The sequence below is a fragment of the Ovis canadensis genome, chromosome 7 (genome assembly GCF_042477335.2).
Source record: "Ovis canadensis isolate MfBH-ARS-UI-01 breed Bighorn chromosome 7, ARS-UI_OviCan_v2, whole genome shotgun sequence".
NCBI lineage: Eukaryota > Metazoa > Chordata > Mammalia > Artiodactyla > Bovidae > Ovis > Ovis canadensis.
Window position 1 is genome coordinate 66,424,414 of NC_091251.1, and position 24,577 is coordinate 66,448,990.

Sequence of the window (24,577 nt, forward strand, 5' to 3'; positions counted from 1 at the left end):
TTCTTGGTTACTTGCATATTTTTCTGATTTTGAAGTTTTTTTTCTACTTTAAAAAGATAATCAAAGGAAATTTTTTATGCATGATATCTCTTTTACATATGTCTCACTCCGCATACAACCTCATCCCAACCAACATACACTTCTTTATTTCACGTATTCCTAGTTTAAAACTGCCACCATAACTATTTGGACTTGGTCCTTATGGGTTACGTTGATATCCTTCAGGGTGACACCTCCTAGAATAATAGAAATAAAAACAAAAACAAACTAATGGGACCTAATTAAACTTAAAAGCTTTTGCAGAGCAAAGGAAATAATAGAAAAGATTAAGTGACAACACTCAGAATGGAAGAAAACAATTGCAAATGAAACAACTGACAAAGGATTAATCTACAGAATATATTAGTGGCTCATACATCTCAATATCAAGAAAAAAAAAGCCCAATCAAAAAATGGGCAGAAAACCTAAACAGACATTTCTCCAAAGAAGATATACAGATGGCCAATAAACACATAAAAAAGAGGCTCAACATCACTAATTATTAGAGAAATGAAAATCAAAACTACAATAAGGTATCAGCTCATATCAGTCATAATCACCATCATCAAATAATCTACAAACAATAAATGCTGGAGAGGTTGCAGAGAAAAGGGAAACCTCCTACACCGTTGGTGGGAATGTAAACTAATACAACCATTGTGGAGAACAGTATGGAGAGTCCTTAAAAAGCTAGGGAAAAAATCTAGCATATGACCCAGCAACTCCACTACTGGGCATATAGCATAAGAAAATCACAATCCAAATATACACACATATATACACACATACATACACATATACTTATACTTATATGTATACCAGTGAGCACTGCAGCACTATTTACAATAGCCAGCACATGGAAGCAACCCTGATGTCCACCGAAAGATGAATGGGTAAAGAAGATGTGGTACACATGCACAATGGAATATTACTCAGCCATGATAAAGAACAAATGTGAATCAGTTCTAGTGAGATGACTGAACCTAGAACCTGTTATACAGAGTGAAGAAAATCAGGAACAGAAAAACAAATAGAAAATTCTGCAAAACAACTTCTGAATGCTGGCGGAAGACACCAGGCACCCAGAAAGGCAGCCCATTCTCTTTGAAAGGAGGTAGGACAAAATATAAAAGATAAAAAGAGAGACAAAAGAGTTAGGGACAGAGACCCATCCCAGGGAGGGAGTCGTGAAAGAGGATAAGTTTCCAAACACCAGGAAACTGGCGGGTCTGTGGGGAGGGCACTGTTGTCTCAGAGGGCAACATAACTGGGAGAAAAAACAAAAACAAAAACAAAAAAACACAGATTATGCACCTAACCACAACTCCCAGTGGAGAAGTAGCAGCAAGCTGGGGCTGAAGAGGGAGATACAGGCTGCATGCTTAGGGTAAGGAACAGGGCTGAATGCCCTGAGGACAATCTGAGAGAGCTAACATGAGATAGCAACCCAAACTCTGGGATAACCGGGGGGGAGGGCCAGGGGGAGGGGGGTGCCGAGAGAGAGAGAGAGAGAGAGAGAGAGAAAGAGAGAGAGGGAGAACTTTCCCTAGAAAAGCTATAAGGCACAACCTGGCCTGCTTACAGAACAAAGGACCAAGTGCATACCAGAGGAGAGCTAGCCAGCTGCAGGCTGGCCCCTTCCCCTGCTGGAAGCAGAGAGGCAGGCAGGTGACAGCCAGAGCCAGAAAGAGGGGCAATCTCGGCCCCAGAGATGGCATCCTCCACCAAACTGTGAGCGGGTTCCCAGTTGCTAACCAAGTCTTCCTGGGATCCTGGACGGTTGACATGGGCCAAGAGGGTCTCAGTCAGAGATCAGCTCCCTAAAGGAGACACGTGGCACACCTGAGATGGTGCTTCAGCTGTGCACCCAGGAAACCAAGGGGCTGGGACCAGGGAGGCAGTAAGATGCACCACCCACCTGGGAAGAGTGTGCTAAACAAACACCTGGTCACCTGCGCTACTTGGACCTGGGAAGGGCACAAAATGCAGGCCCAACCAAGTCTGTGCCTTTGTGGAGTACCTGAGAACCTGAACCTGAGTGGCTTAGACTTGGGAAGTACACGAAACCCAAGGCCCACTTAGGACAGTTCCCCTGCAGAGCAGCCTGGAGCCTGAGCAGTATAAACTGGGAAAGCACACACGCCATGCGTGGGGGCAAACCCAGTGTGGCCCAGACACCTCAAGCACTCCCCACACACACCAGTGATACTTGTTTGCAGTGTTCCTCCCTTCACACAGCACAACTGAACAAGTGAGCCTAAATAAGTGACCACCTTCACCCCCTTGTGTCAGGGCGTAAGTTAGATACTGAAGAGACTTGCAAACAGAGGAAGCCAAAATAAACAAAGACGGAGCCACTTTGGAAGTGACAGATGCAACATATTAAAACCCTGTAGTTAGTTAGCACATTGGAAGGGGCCTATAGACCTTGAGAAGAAGTGTAAGCTGGAACAAGAAACTATCTGAAACTGAACTGACCCCACACTGCCCTCAAAAGCTCCAGAGAAATTCCTAGATATGTTTTATTATTATCATTTTTTAATTTAAAATTTTAAGTTCTTTATTACTCCTTTAATTTTCATTTTTATAACCTACTATTACCTTGCAAAAATAAAGACCCTATTTTAAAGCAATTTTCATATATATATATTCTTATAATCTTTGTGATTTTTTTAAAAAATATTGTATTTTTGAGAGTCTAACCTCTACTCTAGATTTTTAATCTTTGCTTTTTGATTCAGTTCAGTCGCTCAGTCATGTCCAACTCTTTGCGACCCCATGAATTGCAGCACGCCAGGTCTCCCTGTCCATCACCAACTCCTGGAGTTCACTCAGACTCATGTCCAGCGAGTCAGTGATGCCATTCAGCCATCTCATCCTTCGTTGTCCCCTTCTCCTCCTGCCCCCAATCCCTCCCAGCATCAGAGTCTATGTGTTATCAATTTTGTACCTTTAAGAATCCAATCTTCAGTAGCCATTTTTACTTAGGAGTGTGATTACTGGCTTGATTGCTCTCTCCCCCTTTTGACTCTCCTTTTTCTCCCCCAGGTCACCTCTATCTCCTCCCTCCCCCTTCTCTTCTCTACTCAACTCTGTGAATCATTTTGGGTGTTCTGGGCTGTGGAGAACATTTAGGGAACTAATTACTGGCTAGATCTGTCTCTATCCCTTTGACTCCCCCTCTTCTCCTCCTGGTCATCTCTATCTTCTTCCTCCTTCTTCTCTTCTCTATGTAACTCCATGAACCTCTCTGAGTGTTCCAGACTGTGGAGAGCACATAGGGGATTGATTACTAGCTAAACTGCTCTCTCCCCTTTTGATTCCCCCTCTTCTACTGGTCACCTCTATCTCCCTCTTCCCTTCTCCATGTAACTCTGTGAAACTCTCTGGGTGTCCCTCACTGTGGAGAATCTTTTCACCATTAACCTTGGTGTTTTATCATTGGTGCAGTATGGATGGAGAAGTCTTGAGGCTACTGTAAGAATAAGACTGAAAGCCTAAGTAAGGTAGGAGGATTAAATCCAAAACTTGAAAACACCAGAAAACTCCTGATACCAGGGAACATTAATCGACAAGAGCTCATCCAAAAGCTTCCATACCTACAATGAAACCAAGCTCCACCCAAGAGCCAGAAGTTTCAGAGCAAGACATACCAAACTAATTCTCCAACAATACAAGAACATAACCCTGAGCATTAAAATACAGGCAGCCAAAACTCACACCAAACCCACAGACAACTCAAAACACTACAGGACATTTCACTGCACTCCAGAGAGAAGAGGCCAGCTCCACCCTCCAGAACATCAACGTAGGCCTCCCTAACCAGGAAACCTTGACTAGCCACTCATCCAACCCCACCCACAGGGAGGAATCTCCATAATAAAGAGGAATCACACACTTTCAGCATACAGAAAGGCCACCCCAAAAACAGCAACCTAAACAAGATGAAAAGGCAGAGAAATATTCAGAAGGTAAGGGAATGTGATAAATGCACACCAAACCAAACAAAAGAGGAGGAGATAGGGAGTCTACCTGAAAAAGAATTCAGAATAATGATGGTAAAAATGACCTAAAATCTTGAAAACAAAATGGAGTTATAAATAAATAGCCTTGAGACAATGACTGAGAAGATGCAAGAAATGCTTAACAAGGACCTAGAAGAAATAAAAGGAGTCAATCAATAATGAATAATGCAATAGCTGAGATCAAAAACACTCTGGAGGGAATGAACAGTAGAATAATTGAGGCAGAAGATAAGACAAGGGAGGTGGAAGATAGAATGGTAGAAATAAATGAAGCAGAGAGGGAGAAAGAAGAATTAAAAGAAATGAGGACAACCTCAGATACCTCTGGGACAATGTTACATGCCCCAACATTTGAATCATAGGAGTCGCAGAAGAAGATGACAAAAAGAAAGACCATGAGAAAATACTTGAGGAGATAATAGTTGAAAATTTCCCTAAAATCTGGAAGGAAATAGCCAGCCAAGTACAAGAAACCCAGAGAGTCCCAAAAAGGATAAACCCAAGGTGAAACAGCCCAAGACACATTAATCAAATTAATGAAGATTAAATATTAAAAGCAGCAAGAGAAAAACAAAAAATAACACACAAGGGGATTACCATAAGGATAACAGCTGATCTCTCAACAGAAACTCTTCAGGCCAGAAGGGAACGGCAGGACATACTTAAAGTGATGAAAGACAAAACCTACAACCCAGATTACTATACCCAGCAAGGATCTCATTCAAATATGAAGGAGAAATCAAAAGCTTTACAGAGAGGCAAAAGCTGACAGAATTCATCATCACCAAAACAGCTTTTCAACAAATGCTAAACGATCTTCTCTAGACAGGAAAACAGAGAAAAGGTATAAACTCGAACCCAAATAAACAAAGTAAATGGCAACGGGATCATCAGTTCAGTTCAGCTCAGTCGCTCAGTCGTATCCGACTCTTTGTGACCCCATTAACCGCAGCACACTAGGCCTCCCTGTTCGTCACAAACTCCCAGAGTCCACTCAAAACCATATCCATTGAGTCGGGAATGCCAACCAACCATCTCATCCTCTGTCGTCCCCTTCTCCTCCTGCCCTCAATCTTTCCCAGCATCAGGGTCTTTTCCAATGAGTCAGCTCTTCGCACGAGGTGGCCAAAGTATTGGAGTTTCAGCTTCAACATCACTCCAATGAACACCCAAGACTGATCTCCTTTAGGATGGACTGGTTGGATCGCCCTGCAGTCCAAGGGACTCTCAAGAGTCTTCTCCAACACCACAGTTCAACAAAAGCAGCAATTCTTCGGCTCTCAGCTTTCTTCACAGTCCAACTCTCACATCCATACATGACCACTGGAAAAACCATAGCCTTGACTAGACGGACCTTTGTTGGCAAAGTAATGTCTCTGCTTTTTAATATGCTATCTAGTTTGGTCATAACTTTCCTTCCAAGGAGTAAGCGTTTTTAATTTCATGGCTCCAGTCACCATCTGCAGTGATTTTGGAGCCCAGAAAAATAAAGTCAGCCACTGTTTCCACTGTTTGCCCATCTATTTGCCATGAAGTGATGGGACCAGATGCCATGATCTTAGTTTTCTAAATGTTGAACCAAAACCTGATAAAGATGCCACAAAAAAAGAAAACTACAGGCCAATATCACTGATGAACATAGATGCAAAAATCCTTAACAAAATTCTAGCAAACAGAATCCAACAACACATTAAAAAGATCATACATCATGATCAAGTGGGCTTTATTCCAGGGATGTAGGATTCTTCAATATTCACAAATAAATCAATGCGATATACCACATTAACAAATTGAAAGATAAAAACCATATGATTATCTCAATAGATGCAGAGAAAGCCTTTGACAAAATTCAACAATGATTTATGATAAAAACCCTCCAGAAAGCAGGAACAGAAGGAACATACCTCAACATAATAAAAGCTATATATGACAAACCCACAGCAAATATTATCCTCAATGGTGAAAAATTGAAAGCATTTCCCCTAAAGTCAGGAACAAGACAAGGGTGCCCACTTTCACCACTACTATTCAACGTAGTTTTGGAAGTTTTGTCCACAGCAATCAGAGCAGAAAAAGAAATAAAAGGAATCCAGATTGGAAAAGAAGAAGTAAAACTTTCACTGTTTGCAGATGACATGATCCTCTACATAGAAAACCCTAAAGACTCCACCAGAAAATTACTAGAGCTAATCAATGAATATAGTAAAGTTGCAGGATATAAAATTAACACACAGAAATCCCTTGCATTCCTATACACTAACAATGAGAAAACAGAGGGAGAAATTAAGGAAACATTCCATTCACCATTGCAACGAAAAGAATAAAATACTTAGGAATATGTCTACCTAAAGAAACAAAATACCTATATATAGAAAACTATAAAACACTGGTGATTAAAGAAATCAAAGAGGACACAAAAGATAGAGAAATATACCATGTTCATGGATTGGAAGAATCAATATAGTGAAAATGAGTATACTACCCAAAGCAATGTACAGATTCAATGTGATCCCTATCAAGCTACCAACGGTATTTTTCACAGAGCTAGAACAAATAATTTCACAATTTATATGGAAATACAAAAAACCTTGAATAGCCAAAGAAATCTTGAGAAAGAAGAATGGAACTGGAGGGATCAACCTGCCTGACTTCAGGCTCTACTACAAAGCCACAGTCATAGATCAATGGAACAAAATAGAAAGCCCAGAGATAAATCCACACACGTATGGACACCTTATCTTTGACAAAGGAGGCAAGAATATACAATGGAGAAAAGAGAATCTCTTTAACAAATGGTGCTGGGAAAACTGGTCAACCAGTTGTAAAAGAATGAAACTAGAACACTAACACCATGTACAAAAATACATTCAAAATGGATTAAAGATCCAAACATAAGACCAGAAACTATAAAACTTCTAGAGGAAAACATAGGCAAAACACTCTCCGACATAAATCACAGCAGGATCCTCTATGATCCACCTCCCAGAATATTGGAATTAAAAGCAAAAATAAACAAATGGGACCTAATTAAAATTAAAAGCTTTGCACAACAGAGGAAACTATAAGCAAGGTGGAAAGACAGCCTTCAGAATGAGAGAAAATCATAGCAAATGAAGCAACTGACAAAGAATTAATCTCAAAAATATACAAGCAACTCCTGCAGCTTAAGTCCAGAAAAATAAAAGACCCAGTCAAAAAATAGGCCAAAGAACTAGACAGATATTTCTCCAAAGAAGACATACAGATGGCTAACAAACACATGAAAAGATGCTCAACATCACTCATTATCAGAGAAATGCAAATCAAAGCCACAATGAGGTACCATTTCACGCCGGTCAGAATGGCTGCTATCCAAAAGTCTACAAGCAATAAATGCCAGAGAGGGTGTGGTGAAAAGGGAACCCTCTTACACTGTTGGTGGGAATGCAAACTAGTATAGCCACTATGGAGAACAGTGTGGAGATTCCTTAAAAAACTGGAAATAGAATTGCCATACGACCCAGCAATCCCACTGCTGGGCATACACACTGAGGAAACCAGAATTGAAAGAGACACATGTACCCCAATGTTCATCACAGCACTGTTTATAATAGCCAGGACATGGAAGCAACCTAGATGTCCATCAGCAGATGAATGAATAAGAAAGCCATGGTACAGATACACAATGGTGTATTACTCAGCCATTAAAAAGAATACATTTGAATCAGTTCTAATGAGGTGGATGAAACTGGAGCCTATCATACAGAGTGAAGTAAGCCAGAAAGAAAAACACCAATACAGTATACTAACACATATATATGGAATTTAGAAAGATGGTAACAATAACCCTATATCCAAGACAGCAAAAGAGACACAGATGTGTATAACAGACTTTTGGATTCTGTGGGAGAAGGCGAGGGTGAGATGATTTGAGAGAAGATTATTGAAACATGTATATTATCATGTGTGAAACAGATCACCAGTCCAGGTTTGATGCATGAGACAGGGTGCTCAGGGTTGGTACACTGGGATGACCAGAAGGATGGGATGGGGAAGGAGGTGGGAGGGGGAGTCAGGATGGGGAACACAAGTACACCTGTGGCTGATTAATGTCAATGTATGGCAAAAACACTACAATATTGTAATTAGCCTCCAATTAAAATAAATAAATTTTTAAAAATGTAAAAATGCAAAAAGTAAAAGTAAAAAATGAAAAAATAATAAATGCTGGAAAGGGTGCGGAGAAAAGGGAACCCTCTTACACTGTCGGTGAATGCAAACTAGTACAGCCGCTATGGAGAACAGTGCAGAGATTCCTTAAAAAAAACTGGAAATAGAACCCAGCAATCCCACTGCTGGGCATACACACTGAGGAAACCAGAATTGAAAGAGACATATGTACACCAATGTTCATCATAGCACTGTTTACAATAGCCAGGACATGGGAGCAACCTAGATGTCAATCAGCAGACTAATAGATAAGAAAGCTGTGGTACATATACACAATGGAATATTGCTCAGCTATTAAAAAGAATGCACTTGAATCAGTTCTAATGAGGTGGATGAAACTGGAGCCTATTATACAGAGCGAAGTAAGCCAGAAAGAAAAATACCAATACAGTATATTAACACATATATATGGAATTTAGAAAGATGGTAACAATGACCCTATATGTGAGACAGCAAAAGAGACACAGATGTAAGACAGAGAAGGCGAGGGTGGAATGATTTGAGAGGATAGCATTGAAACGTGTATTATCCTATGCGAAATAGATCGCCAGTCCAGGTTCAATGCATGAGATAGCATGTTCAGGGCTGGTGCACTGGGATGATTCTGACGGGTGGGATGGGGAGGTGGGAGGGGGGTTCAGGATGGGGATCACATACACCCATGACTGATCCATGCCAATGTATGGCAAAAAAACACTACAATACTGTAATTAGCCTCCAATTACAATAAATTTTAAAAAGGAAAACAAATATTGTATATTTAATACATATATATGGAATCTAGAAAAGTGGTGTGGATGGGCCTATTTGAAGGGAAGGAATGAAGATGCAGACATAGAGAACTGATTTGAGGATACAGTCGGGGAGAGAAAGAGGGAGACAAGTGGAGAAAGTAGTATCAACATACATACATTACTGTGTGCAAAATAGATAGCTGGTGAGAAGTTACTGTGTAACATAAGGAGCCCAGCTGGCACTCTGTGATGACCTAGAGAAGTGGGATGAGGGGAGGAGAGGCAGGCTCAAGAAGGAGGAGATATACGTATAATTACGGCTGATTTGCATCATTGTATGGCAGAAACTAAAACAACATTGTGAAGTTTAAAAAAAAAAATATCCTTCAGGGTGAGAAACTATTTCTCCATTAGATGTATGTCAATTCTTCCATTATCAAATGCTGTTTCCAAAAAACAGTAAATGTATTTTCAAGTAACAGGACACAAATGAGTTAATTTAAGAAAAAGTAGATGAAATCTGGCCACTCCTACTGGCCTGGAGCAAAGAGGGTTGTGACAGGTCAGTGCTCTTCTCTGAAGCTTCTCTGTTTCTCTTTGCTATTCTCCGTTTCTACCTTCTACTTCACATGGATGGTAGCCTTGGGCCAGGAAGTCAGTGAAGTGTAGAACCTCCAAATAAAATCAGCCAGACATGAACTGAGATGAGGCTGTTTGGGGAACTCATCTGACATTTCCATGAATCTCTGAACATGCATGGAGGTACTGCAATGGTGCGTGGGCTTATCACCTGCTCTAACTTCACTTGACTCCAAGTGTGTAAGTTACAGACCCAATATTCCATAAGACTGAAATCCCAAACTCAAATGAAGTAACTTTAAATATCCATTATTGTGAATTGGTCATTGGTCAGACCCAAATATAGACTTTTTGCTTCCTTTTGTTTTATTCTGTGTATGTGTGTATGTATATTGACAGATAGCAAAATTTTCAGAAAAGAATTGGCAACATAATGAGGGTTCTAGAAATCTAAAAATGATTATTATCTTGTAAAACTATTAAACAAGATAGGAGACAATTTATTAAATATTTTCTTCAAAGGTAAGATTTGGCTTAAAACAATAGAAGTTACTAGAGGTTATTTTGAACCAGTTACTAAAATTGGTTCAAATTTTAATTTATAAGCTAGAATTGTCTAATACAAATTGCCTGCCATATTGTTAAATTTTCTCTATGGGTTTTCAAACAGAAATTACATGATAATTTTGAGAAGGAAATTGAAGAACCTCCTATGTTTACAGGAGAATGCATTAGCTATGCTTTCCAACTCTCACTTCTTTAAATTTTTATTCCCTCCTTTTCTTTTGATTTTGGCACACATGGGGTTATTTCAAACAAGGTGCCACCATAAAAACTTTTTTTGCTTAAAGCAATGAAAAGAGAAGTTTCTTAAGGAAACATCACTAATTCTATAGTTCAGTACATTTGCTCTGTCATGTCCTACTCTTTGCGACCCCATGGACTGCAGCATGCCAGGCTTCCCTGTCCGTCAGCAACTTCCAGAACTCACTCAAACTGATGTCCATTGAGTCAGTGATGCCATTCAACCATCTCATCCTCTCTCATCTCCTTCTCCTCCTGCATTCAACCTTTTTTAGCATCAGGGTCTTTTCTAGTTGCATCAGTTCTTCGCATCAGGTAGCCAAAGTATTGGAGCTGAGCATCAGTCCTTACAATGAATATTCAGGGCTTTTTTCCTTTAGGGTTCACTGGTTTGATCTCCTTGCAGTCCAAGGGACTCTCAAGTGTCTTCTTCAATACCACAGTTCAAAAGCACCAATTCTTCAACACTCAGCTTTCTTTATGGTCCAACTCTCACATCCTTATATGACTACTGGAAAAAACATAGCTTTCACTAGACCGACCTTTGTAGGCAAAGTAATGTCTCTGCTTTTTAATATGCCGTCTAGGCTTTTCATAGCTTTTCTTCCAAGGAGTAAGGGTCTTTTAATTTCATGGCTGAAGTCACCATCTACAGTGATTTTAGAGCCCAAGAAAATATAAAGTCTGTCACTGTTTCTGTTGTTTCCCTGTCTATTTGCCATGAAGTGATGGGACTGAATGCCATGGTCTTAGTTTTTTGAATGTTGAGTTTTAAGCCAGATTTTTCACTATTCTGTTTCATTTTCATCAAGGCTCTTTAGTTCTTCTTTGCTTTCTGCCATAAGGGTGGTATCATCTACATATCTGAGGTTATGGATATTTCTCCCGGCAATCTAGATTCTACTTCATGCTTCATCCTGCCAGCATTTCGCATGATTTACTCTGCATATGAGTTAAATAAGCAGGGTGACAATATACAGCCTTGGCATACTCCTTTTCCGATTTGAAAGCAGTCCGTTGTTCCATGTCCAGTTCTAACTGTTGCTTCTCGACCTTCATACAGATTTCTCAGGAGGCAAGTAAGGTGGTCTGGTATTTCCACATCTTTAAGAATTTTCCACAGTTTGTTGTGACCCACACAGTTAAAGGCTTTGGCATAGTCAATAAAGCAGAAGTAGATGTTTTTCTGGAATTCTCTTTCTTTTTCTATGATCCCACAGATGCTGACAATTTGATATCTGGTTCCTCTGCCTTTTCTAAATCCAGCTTAAACATCTGATAGTTCTCAGTTCATGTACTATTGAAGCCTAGCTTGGAGAATTTTGAACATTAGTTTGCTAGGACAATTTTAAATTTTATTGATAGTTATGTGGTAAGTGGTGAAGCTGAATTCATGTATCAGCAAAACCTCTTTCCATTCAGTGTGAGAATGTGAATTTCAGGGAAATATAAGGAGTTATTAAGGAAAACATCCCTTTCCTGGGAGATACACATCTAATTTCACTTTTTTTTGTACTGTTTCTGATTCTTCCAGTTTACATACATTTTAATGAATAACTTCAAAGAAAAGCTTGCCACATGTATTTAACCATTACCAAATAAAGCATGCTATCTGAAGAGATGGAAACAGACTATGAAAATGTTTCCAAAGCTTATGAGTGGGTGGCATCTCTCTTCTCTGAAAGACCTGAAGAATGAGCTCATTTCTTAAGTATGACCTACATCATTTTTTTCTTTAAGAGATCTAAGCCATAGTTTCTTTATGGCAATATTTTTTCCTACCTATTTTCTCAAAATATCACTGCCCTAATATGATTGTTTCTTAAGACACTGGTTCAGAATTCACTTTTAAAAGAGGTAGACTAAAGTGTAATTGTAGGATGGGATGTTGCAGGGAACTTGGCTGGGTAATACTGAGTCAGTTTCCCTTCATTATAAGCATTCATTCCTAAGTATACATTTTATGTTTTAAAGGCGTACTATTTTGCTTTAAAAAACACATTCATTACCATTAACAGTCTCAATAGATCTGGCTGTATAGGGAGAATACTAATCAGGTAGAGGAAAGTGTACAATGTGTGTGAATTGTTACTACCACAGCCGGCCATACCAGCATTTGCGATTTAACTCTCTTTTGACATTTTCCTCTGTCCTCCCTCAATTGCAGGCAACCCATGCACCTTACACTGACCATATTCAAATAAATAACAAAGGGGACGCTATTAAATGTGAAAAACATATTTGGAAATGAAAATCCATGTTTAAATAGAGTTCTTCAGCGGACCTTTTTTAGTTATTTAAGGTCAGCAGACAAATCAGTTCAGCAGTGAAAAGTCAATAATATGTGTTTTAGAGTTTTGGCATTTCAGGACCTAATTTAAAGTACCAGTATAAAGGGTTTTCTTTTTTCAGAAATGAAAAATCTAAGATAACCTGTCATAAAAGTCAAAGTGACATGTACTTATTCAGAAATGTAAAAGTATGGAAAAGGCCATTAACATTCACTGAGCATCTACTATGTGCCAGATTCTTTGCAGCAACTTTCCCATTTAGTCTTCAAAATAAACCACTAAGGTAAATTTTATTATTCCTATTTATTTGAAGGAAGAAAAATGAAGCCCTGAGAAGTTAGAAAAACTTTTTCCAGGTCACCTATCTGGTAAGTTAGATTTGTCTTTGACATTCGGATACACGACCTCCCAATTTCAAGGTCTGCACAGGGGCTGCAGAAGAGCATGGGGCTTGCTTGCAGAAGGCAGAAGTCAAGCAGGCTTGGAAAAGAATTCCAGTTACTGTCACCTCAGGGATGCGTCAACCCTGTTTGAGGAACATGACTTTACATGTTCCCACTGACCATGTGGGGCTATTATGAGATAAAAGTAAGAACACAGATTGGAAGTCACTTTGAAATTTTCTACTTGGGCCAAGTGCCACTGAACTCCAAGTAGTTATTCTGAGGAATCTGACAGTGCCAGGGTCAACCAAGTCAGTTAGGTGATTGATGGGCAATGTGTATAACTTTGTGTGACTGGATAGGATTTGTTGAGAATTAGCAAGGGCTGAAAATACATAGGATGAGACCAGCTCTGCACACCTGCTTCTTCACCTGAGTACTCACTTTGCAAACAGTCAGCATTCAGGAGGTCCTGACACTTTTCATGGCACTTCACTCCACACTCCGAACACTTCATGCCTTGCCGGGCAATGCCCCATAGGAGCCCTTCACACTCGTAACAGTAGGTAGGTGTTGTAGCCGTCCAGACCTCAAAGTTGTGCGGGGTGGTGGAGGACATGGGGTAGATCAGTGCCTGTAGCGTCTTCTTGAAGACATGTATTTTCTGGGAAGGTGAGAGAAGTTACCAATGTAAGGTACATCAATGGATCTGGAGAAGGCCAACATAAAACAAACCACGTTATCACTTTTTCCTGAAAATGCTATTTTGAGAGGACTCTCTAATTATTGATTTAAGTGATGACTGTCATTACAGTGACTCTGCTCAAGTATTCTTCCTTCAATGCTCCAGGGCCCAATTCAGTAATTTGAATACAGAAATTCCCTAATTTTCACATTGGACTGGGCTCCACTGCTGTGCGAGGTTCTTTCATGGCAGCACGGAGCTCTGGTTTCTTGATAGTAACTACATCTTCTATCCTGTTACTTCATGAGCACAAGGATGATGAACATCATGCTCACTGCTTGATCAATCCTAATCTAGTCTATGGCATGAGATAGACATTCAGGAAACATCAATTCAAAAGTCAAAAGTAATTTCTATTACTATCCTTGGTCTAAGTTGGTTCTTGGTAAAATAATAATGTCATGGCAAGTATTCTGAGTGTTGATTTTAAACTTCTACAGACACCCCTCACTCCTCCTTTGTATCTTAACCAGGCCTTGCCTCCCTGATTCTAACATGACATTCTCTGTAACATGACACCCCTCCCCAATTCCGTAGTATAATTCTATAGATCTTTCTACAGGGAATTGCTTTCACTGCCTTAAAGGGATATATATATTTAAATTTATTGGGATATAATTGCTTTGTGATGTTGTGTTAGTTTCTGCTGTATAGCAAAGTGAATCAGCTTTATGTATACATATATCCCCTGCCTCTGTGGTTTCCCTCACCACCCCATCCCACCCATCAAGTCATCACAGAGCTGACCTCCCTGTGTTACACAGCAGGTTCCCACTAGCTATCTATTTTACACATGGTAGTATATATATGTCAGTGCTAATCTCCCAATTAATTCCACTCCTCTCCCCATTGTGTCCACTTGTTCATTCTCTATGTCTCCATCGCTACTCTTGCCCTGTAAATATGAAAATCTGTACCATTTTTCTAGATTCCATGTATATGCAGTAAAATACAATATTTGTTTTCCTCTTTCTGTCTTACTCACTTTGTATGACAGACTCTAGTTCCATCCACATCTTTATAGATGACTGAACAGAGATAATTTTTAACAGTACATGGAAGCCATTGGTGAAGTGAGCACTGAACAAGGAGCCCAGAGGCCTGAGCTCCTGAGCATAGGCTCTGTCGCATGACAGTTGAAATGGGCTTCAGAAGGCAGGAGCTGTCTTGTCTCTGATTGTTAGGGCACAACATCTTTTCATGGCATGAAATGAATGTTGTGCTACTTAAGAGTCTTATAATCTATGGAGAGACTTAAGTTCTCTAATCCTCAATTTCCTGCTCTACCTGTCTACTGTGTGTTGATGATCAGTGTGACAGTAACAAATACAGCCCATAGACTTCAAACACTGAATAAATGCTAAGTAAGAGTGCTCATACTGCAGATTTGTTTAGATGAGTCTCTTTGCTTCTCATTTCCCACTCTGCTGGTGACTTGCTGGGGAGAAAGACCAGCACTCTCTGAAGTTACATTTATAAATAATTCCCCACAGCCACCTGATGCCTGATGAATAGTTGTTTACATAAATCCTGTAGGAGTCTAACTGATAAGCAACAATAGAAGGGAAGTGCTTGTGTTTTTCATTAATCATCCTTAAGTCTCATTTCAGACTATCTTCCCACAGTGTTGAAATGGCTACCTTTCTATTATTCTTCAATTCCAAAGTATGGAAACAGCACTTTTCCTTTTATCAGTAATTCGCCTCACCAGGCGTTTCCCTAGAATATGTCTGGTAATGGTACAAGGAGTTTCCGTACCAGGAAGCTAATCTTCACTAAAAATGTTTCTATCTTTTTCTATCTTTTAAAAACCAAGATCCAGCCTTGCTACTCAGTGAGTGTCTGATCAAATTTCTTTACATTTCAAGTGAGTCTACACACCAAAAGTGTGTTCAAAATACGGGAACTTCTCCAGCAGGGGAACTCTGTGTTAGCGTTTACATAGAACAAGTGGATCCATCACTTTTCAATAAAGATAATCTGAGTCAATAAATCTCTTGGTTTCATTCTGTAATGAAGATGTCATGTCTTGAAAAGAACTGTTAAGAATTCTATTAGATTTAGAAGCATGTATTATTCATCTTTGCTTCCCCTTTACTGCCTTGCAGAGTGATATTCAATATCTTCGAAGTGAAGTGAATGATTCTTGGCATAAGAGATATACCATTAGTTCTACATAGACAGTTTTATGTTCTGAGCTGAGGGCCTGGGGGACTGTGTGATGTGTGTGTGTGTGCATGGTACAGAATTGTTGATTTAGCTAAAAAAAAAAAAAAAAAAAAAACGAAACACCAAGATTGGAGTTCAGGTGTATTTGCAATTGTATAATTTGTTATCTTAGTAGGGGGAAAGAACAACAACTCTAACTGGAACACTAGGTAGGAATAGAACAGAGTCTGCTACTGAACATAAGAAAAGAGAGAGATACATATTAACTTAGAAAGCAGAGTTGGGCAGATTCTTTACTAGCTGAACCACAAGGGAAGCCCAAGAATACTGGAGTGGGTAGCCTATTCCTTCTCCAGCAGATCTTCCTGACCCAGGGATAGAACCAGGGTATCCTGCATTGCAGACAGATTCTTTACCAATTGATCTATCAGAGAAGCCAGAGCTAGGCAAGCAGTTGCTTTCTAATATGAATTTATCCACACAATTTAAATTTAATGATTAACACATTTAATCTAATCCTTTATGTCCCTTTTCTTTTTATTGAATTCAAGTGATATACAATCAGTCCTCTAGATTTTTAGGCTATAGTATTAATATAAGGAACACTTGCTAAAATATTACACATGTTGAAGGAAAACAAGTGAAAGATGGTTTTGACAGACAGCTGAGAAGGTTTCATTGAAATTGAAATGTTTGTTTTGGTTAAAGAGTCATGGTCCATTTCATGAGAAGAGAAGCCCATTTCAAAAAAGAAGAAACATGGAAAATTTATCAGACAGCACATCAAAAATCAATTGAATAGGGCATTAAAATAATCCATAACATTTGAAAGCTATAGAAGCTGGACAAAAACATAAGATACTTCACTAGAGGGTATATGTCCCCAGTCTTAAGAAAATGAAAATATGAATTTTACATTCTTGATTTTGGGGATATGGGCATGTGTTTACTAAAGCTGAAAATCACTCTAAAATAAATGGTTTATGAAAATATTTCTTATTCCAGCAAAGCATGAGAGAGAATGATGGTCAATATAGAAATTCAGGAAATCAATAGCTAAGGAAAGCATGGAAAAATAAATCTGATATGATCATCTCAGGGGAATATGGTATACTGAGGGAAAGAGTGTATTTTTAGCAGCAAAATAACAGCAGATCAAATAAGATTACAACAACATAGCTTTTGTGGAGTAAGGTGAAAATCTAGGATATGGGGCACGGAATAAGAACAAAAGAGAAGAAAACAAAAGAAAACCCTAAAATGAGCCATGGGAAATGGAAGTCTGCCACTTAGCTTTGATTAAGAAATGATTAACTAGAAGAGAAAAAATATACACATATATACCCACGCATACAAGTACTCAGAGTAGACAGAAAGATAACTTGGTGCAGGTAATAGGATGCTAACTGATGTGAAAGGATGGGGACTGGGAATTATGTTATCAAGACAGGGTCTCTGGCCTAGGTAAACAAGGAACCAGACGTATGGAGAAGATGGTTCGAAGAACAAGCAGAATCCTAATTACTGGAATTAGGACTGATAGAGTGGATTCAGAGATTTGGGAGACTTGCCACTAATCTATTCTAAATGTTTCTAAACTTTTCAAATCTTGTACAGTCAATGTATTATTATTAGCTAAAATGTATGTTGGGATAATAATAAAATCTATGCTCACTGCAGAAGTAATTTATAAACCGAAAAAGCACTAAAATAAAAAATAGCTTAATCTTTCAAATTTAGGCATAGTTTGACCCATATTCTTCCAGTAATTTTTATATTTATAGTCAGGACATCAGGCTTTTTCAGAGAAGTAAAAAATAATAACAATTACTTTTATACTACTGAAGTGATTTCAGAAAATACGGCCATTTTATTGTGTTTCAACAGTGCCTTGATCTGTAGAAATGAGAACAAGGAACACCATCACTCAGATAAGACTTAGTAACCAAGTATGACCTATGGACTACAAAGGGGAAGATGCACATATTTTATACATAGATTTTGTTTAAAATTCCTGCTCTGAGAAACTGAAATTTAAAGCAAGTTGCTCTACTAAATCACTTCCTGAACAATTAGGACTCTGGAATTGCCTTTCCTATTGACAGCTATATGGGGAAATTAGAATGAGTCCAAGAAATAAAGCAGTCAAGCCTCCTACCGAGAACAATTACCAGTGTTTTGGGGCCACCAAAATTCCAATCTACCAACTGTTGACACTTAAACCAGGAACAAAGCTTGGCTGCCTCCATTTGCCACATACCTTTTCTCTCCCCCCACCCCCATGTTAACCAATGACTTAACTAATAAAGTTCTATTTTTCTTCTCATACTCCCTCATAGGAATATGCAAACCATCATTTTCTTCTACTTAAAAACAATCACATTTTGATAATTCTAGGGAAAAAGTATGCTTTCTGTTTTGAAGTGTATTTCATGTGCTTAATGGATGCTTTTTAGAAAAGAATCAATTTACTACCCTCTATGGTTTTTCCAGTGGTCATGTATGGATGTGAGAGTTGGACTGTGAAGAAGGCTGAGTGCCGAAGAATTGATGCTTTTGAACTGTGGTGTTGGAGAAGACTCTTGAGAGTCCCTTGGACTGCAAGGTGATCCAACCAGTCCATTCTGAAGGAGATCAGCCCTGGGATTTCTTTGGAAGGAATGATGCTGAAGCTGAAACTCCAGTACTTTGACCACCTCATGCAAAGAATTGACTCACTGGAAAAGCCTCTGATGCTGGGAAGGATTGGGGGCAGGAGGAGAAGGGGACGACCGAGGATGAGATGGCTGGATGGCATCACTGACTCGATGGACATGAGTCTGAGTGAACTCCGGGAGATGGTGATGGACAGCGAGGGCTGGCGTGCTGTGATTCATGGGGTTGCAAAGAGTCAGACACAACTGAGCGACTGAACTGAACTGAACTGACTGAGGTATCATTTGCTATTTCTGGACAAAAGCATCAGAAAGATTTGCAGAGCAAAGGTTAGATAAATGTGCCCTTTGAAATTTGTAATGAGGACAGAACAATGGTAGAATAAGATCCTGAGCATAAAAACAGACATAATTTCATGACTGATTTTTTTTATCAGACTAATCATTACATAAGATTGACACCAGAAGGTAAAATTAGTCAGGCAAAATTTTTACAGCAGAATGTACACAGACTAAAAGTTATGTGCCTCTACATGGAACACTTTATGTAATTTGTTCATACTCACATCGTTTTAGTCACATTACCACTGACTTAAGTAACTAATAGATTGAGTCCAAATAAAGAGTGTAGAACAGTGATAAAATAGATGATTCAATAATTTAAGAAGAGGACAATACAGGATATACATTTTAAAAGATGATTTTTTGCTGTCTCGCATACAGGGTTATCCCTACCATCTTTCTAAATTCTATATATATGTGTTAGTATACTGTATTGGTATTTTTCTTTCTGGCTTACTTCACTCTGCATAATCGGCTCCAGTGATATTGAAACATGTATACTATCATGTAAGAAATGAATCGCCAGTCTATGTTCAATACAGGATACAGGATGCTTGGGGCTGGTGCACGGGGATGACCCAGAGAGATGATATGGGGTGGGAGGGGGGTTCAGGATTGGGAACTCATGTACACCCGTGGCGGATTCATGTCAATGTATGGCAAAACCAATACAGTATTGTAAAGTAAAATAAAGTAAAAAAATAAAATAAAATAAATTAAATTAAAAAATAAAATAAAATTGTAAAGAGAACAAGTGAATAAGGCACAAGAACAATGAGAAAGGTGAACACCTGTAATGATCCAGAGAAAATAACTACTATCAGAAAATTAATGGAAGGGTCAGTACAGGACATCTTAAACAATGGTATAATATCACAGTAAAAGTGCTATACTATGATGGAATCACAAAACGTTAATTTGAATAAAAAAGTATTATGAAGTATGGCATGAGAAATACCACCTAAAAATGACAAAGCTAGTAGCCAGATGCACAGTCTATTTGTCATAATCACTGGATAGTATCACTGGTTTGCCTATGGCCACATAGCAATCGTATGCCATTGTTGCCAGCAAAAAGCTGGCATTCTGTGGTTACACTGATTGCAAGGGGAAAAATGTGTAACTTGCATTCAGTGAGAGAGATAATTTTGCTCTTGCCACAGAAGTTGACCACCATCTTTGGAGTCACTATGGAGGATATCCAGGCATCAACAAAGGCCAATTTTCCAAGGATTAAGATGAGAATGTGAAGGTGAGGGTCATTGCAGAAGAGAACAATCAGACCAAGGTTTCCCACAGTGGTGATGAGGTATATCACTGAGAACAACAAGAACAAGGGGATTTGCCACTGTGGTTAATACTTAAGTCCTGTGAGAAAAAACTCCATCAGCAATGTTGCTTTTTTCATTTCTGTATCCTTATTAGATGGTCTAGAAAACAATGTAGTAAATGTGAAAAGAATATATATCAGAAGATTAAAAAAAAAAGATTTAGTTAGGCTAATATAAATAAAACCATAAACTAACAAAAAAAAGATAATTTTGTTTCATGCCAATACATGACAAGGAATTTGATCTGATAACAAATTAGGACAAATTTGTCATGTACTATAAGTATTGGGTTTTCTCCAATTCAAGCATTCAATGAATATATATACATAAAGAAAGTGGTATAAGATAAGTAACTTATTAAATATAAGAGGCCAAAAATAATGTGAAATTCTCCACTGGGGGAAAGTTTGGACATTTTATTGTGGAAAGGTCTAGTTCTCATCAGTTGGGGCAGAGACTGAGTTTTTATAAATCTTCTGATGGAGGTCATGAAAGAGGATTCAGATACTATAAAAGAAAATGAGGGAAAGGGGTGAGCATCTCTCCTAAAGGGAACCTATTCTACTGTTCTCTTTTGTAAATAAGAAAGTCACTCATGCATCTATGGAAAGCTGTGTGGTAAAAGCAGACAATCATAAAAATAATAACTAATATTTACTACAAATTTATGTGTCCAAGGGGCTCCCCTGGGGGCTCAAACAGTAAAGAATTTGCCTGTAATGGGGGAGACCCAGGTTCGATCCTTGGGTCAGGAAGAGCCCCAGGAGAAGGCAGTGGCAACCCACTCCAGTATTCTTGCCTGGAGAATTCCATGGACAGAGAAGCCTGGTTGGCTACAGTCTATGAGGTAGAAAGAGTTGGACATGACTGAGCAAGCAACACTCACTTTTCACCATGTGTCCAAAATGGTTGAAGTGCTCTCAATTTATCTCATTTTATTTCCCCAACAATCTTCTAGAAATATTACCATATTCATTTTGTATATTGAAAAACTAATCAGGCAACCTAGCCAGAAAAAACAAAAAATATTTTACTGTTTTTTGTGGGAAAAAATAAAACATTTTACTATATAGAAGGGGCTCAAAAGAAACAGATTCCCCAGTTATCTCAGAAAGTTTTTTAAAAGGATCTTAATGACAAAATTACAAAAGTGGAATCTCTGGAAACCTAGGAGATATGTTTGGAATCCAGTTAAAGTCCATGGGCTTTGACCTTGGGCTTTTCATATAATTTTCAGACATGACATTAAGACTTGCCTCCTACCTAATGTGGGCACTGAGGGTAGTAATCAAAGCCTAAGCACTTTCAGATCTCTCTCTCTATATATGTGTGTGTTTGTGCGTGTGTGTGTGTGTATTTAAGACAGGATCATTGATCAACTTTAAAATTTGAAAAGTATTTAAATTAAACATTTAAAACTTATCTACTTTATTAAAATAAATAGTATAGATAACTTCAATCTAATTAATGGAAAACAGGGAAAGTAAACTCAATCTACAGAAAATAAACCTAGAAAGGAAACAGAGTAAAATGAAGAGAAATAGTAAATTTTAAAAAGTAATAGAACTAATTCACCCACAAAATAGAATTCACCCATAAAAAGGAAAATGCTGAAATTACATTTTAAAATCAAGTTGTTTTTCTATAAGATATGAATAAAGACACAATAAAATGTAAATAAAGGGCTAGAAAAGGTTCTGTCAAGGAGGATACAAACCTAATTTAGTGAAAGTGAAAATCACTCAGTTATTTCCAACTCTTTGTAACCCAGAATCCTGGAGTGGGTAGCCTTTCCCTTCTCCAGGGGATCTTTCCAAGCCTGGAATCAAACCCAGGTCTCCTGCATTGCAGGTGGATTCTTTACCAGCTGAGCCACAAGGGAAGCCCAAGAATATTGAAGTGGGTAGCCTATCCCTTCTCCACAGATCTTCCTGACACAGGAATTGAACTGGGGTCTCCTGTATTGCAAGTGGATTCTTTACCAACTGAATTAATTAAAATTTAGTGTAGCTGTATTAATATCACATAGAATATTTTTAAGGAAAAAACATTTAAAAGATTATTAGGGTCAACTAGCAAAAGTTGAAAGAAATTATTAGAGATATAGAAGCCCCCAAACTTATGTACTAAAACAGAAAAGCTCAGATGTGATATCTATAATGCTGATCATGTATTAAGCTATTAAGCAACAGTGAAAGTGAAGTCGCTCAGTCATGTCTGACTCTTTGAGACCCCATGGACTATAGCCTATCAGACTCCTCAGTTCATGGGATTTTCCAAGCAAGAGTACTGGAGTGGGTTGTCATTTCCTTTTCCACAGGATCTTCCTGACCCAGGGATCGAACCCAGGTCTCCCACACTGTGGGCAGACACTTTACTGTCTGAGCCACCAGGGAAGCCCAGAAATCCTCAATTAAATAAGAAAGACTGAAGTACAGTCCTTCTCCTTTGAATACAATGCAGTGACAAAATAAAGCCCTTATCTTCGGAATATTAATGAACACACTTTCCATATAACTGATGGGTCAAAATACTAATCACTGGACCATTTACGAAACAATTCTACCTAAACAACAATAAAAGTACTATATATCAAAATTTGTACAATGCAGCTAAAGTGTGCTAAGAGGAAAATGGATAGCTTTAAATGCATATGTTAGTAAAGACAAAAAGAAAATTAAGTTATACACATGTGGTTAAAAATATAAACAAAAGCAGTAAAATGATAGATATAAAATCTTTGAAGTTTGGAAGGAGGAAGAAATTGAGAAAGGAATACACAGAGGGTGGAAATATTCTCTTTTCAAAGCTAAGTGATGGATATACAGGTGTTTGTACTGTTTTTCACTTTGTTGATGCTGTATGTATTTTGTATGTATGCAATAGCTAAAGATCCTGATGCTGGGAAAGATTGAGGGCAAGAGGATAAAGGTGCAACAGAGGATGAAACGGTTGGAAGGCATCGCTGACTCAATGGACATGAGTGTGAGCAAACTCTGGAAGATACTGAAGGACAGGGAAGATTGGCATGCTGTGGTTCATGGGGTTGCAAAGAGTCAAACAGGACTTAGTGACTGAACAACAATAGTTAACAGCAACAATAAAAATTAACAAACTACATAGTCAACTTAATAAGTTAGAAAAGTAGTTTCAGGACAAATACAAACAGCAGACGATGAATTCAAATAAGACAAGAGCAGAAATAAATGAAGCAGAAAGCAAATCAACAATATGGAGTCAACCAATGCCAGAGAATCTCTTGTATACTGATTTACAAAAGAGAAAAAAGTACAAATAAATAAGATAAAAACAGCTCAAGCTTTTATGAATGATACAGTTATATGAACAATTTGATGGTATTCAATCTGAAAATTTAGAAAAAAAGACAACCTTTGGGAAAATATAAATTATCAAAATTGACTTAAGAACAAATGTTTAAATAACAGGAATAGAACTGTTATATAAAATAAATTGATTCAGTAGTCAAATAACTACCCTCAAATAAAACAAACAAAACCCCCTCCCAAAACAAAACTACAAGATGGTTTTAAGAGGCAAATTTTGTCAGTCTGTCAAGGTATAGCAACACTCATTTCACATAGATCCTCCCAGAGAAGTGACAAAAAAGAAAGCTCTCTAGCTTATTTAACAAAATTAATTTATTATTGATGCCATGATTGTTCAAAGACATGGTAAACCATACGCCATTTTACTAATGAATATGGATGCAAACATTTTACATAATTAGCAAACATATGAGAAAATTGAAGCCAAAAAAATTTCAGTAACTTGCCCAAGTTCCCTCAGTTAATAAATGGTGGACTTGGACCAACACTTTTCTCAAGCCTAGGACCATGCTCTTGAAGAAGGCAAGAAGCAAGACCAGTAGCAACACTACTTGTAATGAAGCCACTGTCAATACTCCCTGCAACCTGCCGCTCAGTTGCAAAGGTGACAGGGATGCACTGGGCTCAGCACGTACTCTGCATTCTTCACCTTAAGTTCCTACCTCACTGCCCTGACGGCCATTGCTGTGCCTGGCAAGACATTTCCGTAATTCTCACTCATTGTGAAATAAGTATTATTGCATTAATTTAAGGATGAGTCTGAGAGAGATAAAGTGCAATGATAAGAAATGAGTCCTGAAAAGCAGTAAGAGGTGGAGCTGAGATTCAAACTCAGATCACATCACTTCAACAATCATTTGAAAGGATTCCTGTTTCTGAGCAGGACCCCAGACTCCTTGGGTGAACTGTGAGCCTTCAACTTCC

At 38.4% G+C, this 24,577-nt stretch overlaps 1 protein-coding gene across 2 annotated transcripts in view; it reads right to left on the reverse strand.

The window, feature by feature from the left end:
- Positions 1 to 24,577, reverse strand: part of UNC13C (unc-13 homolog C) — a 701,596-nt gene that overhangs the window by 383,524 nt on the left and 293,495 nt on the right. For both annotated transcript variants that reach the window (XM_069596439.1, XM_069596440.1), the window contains one exon: positions 13,510 to 13,729. In XM_069596439.1, coding sequence (XP_069452540.1) covers positions 13,510 to 13,729 — 220 coding nt within the window. The remainder of the gene's footprint in view (positions 1 to 13,509; positions 13,730 to 24,577) is intronic.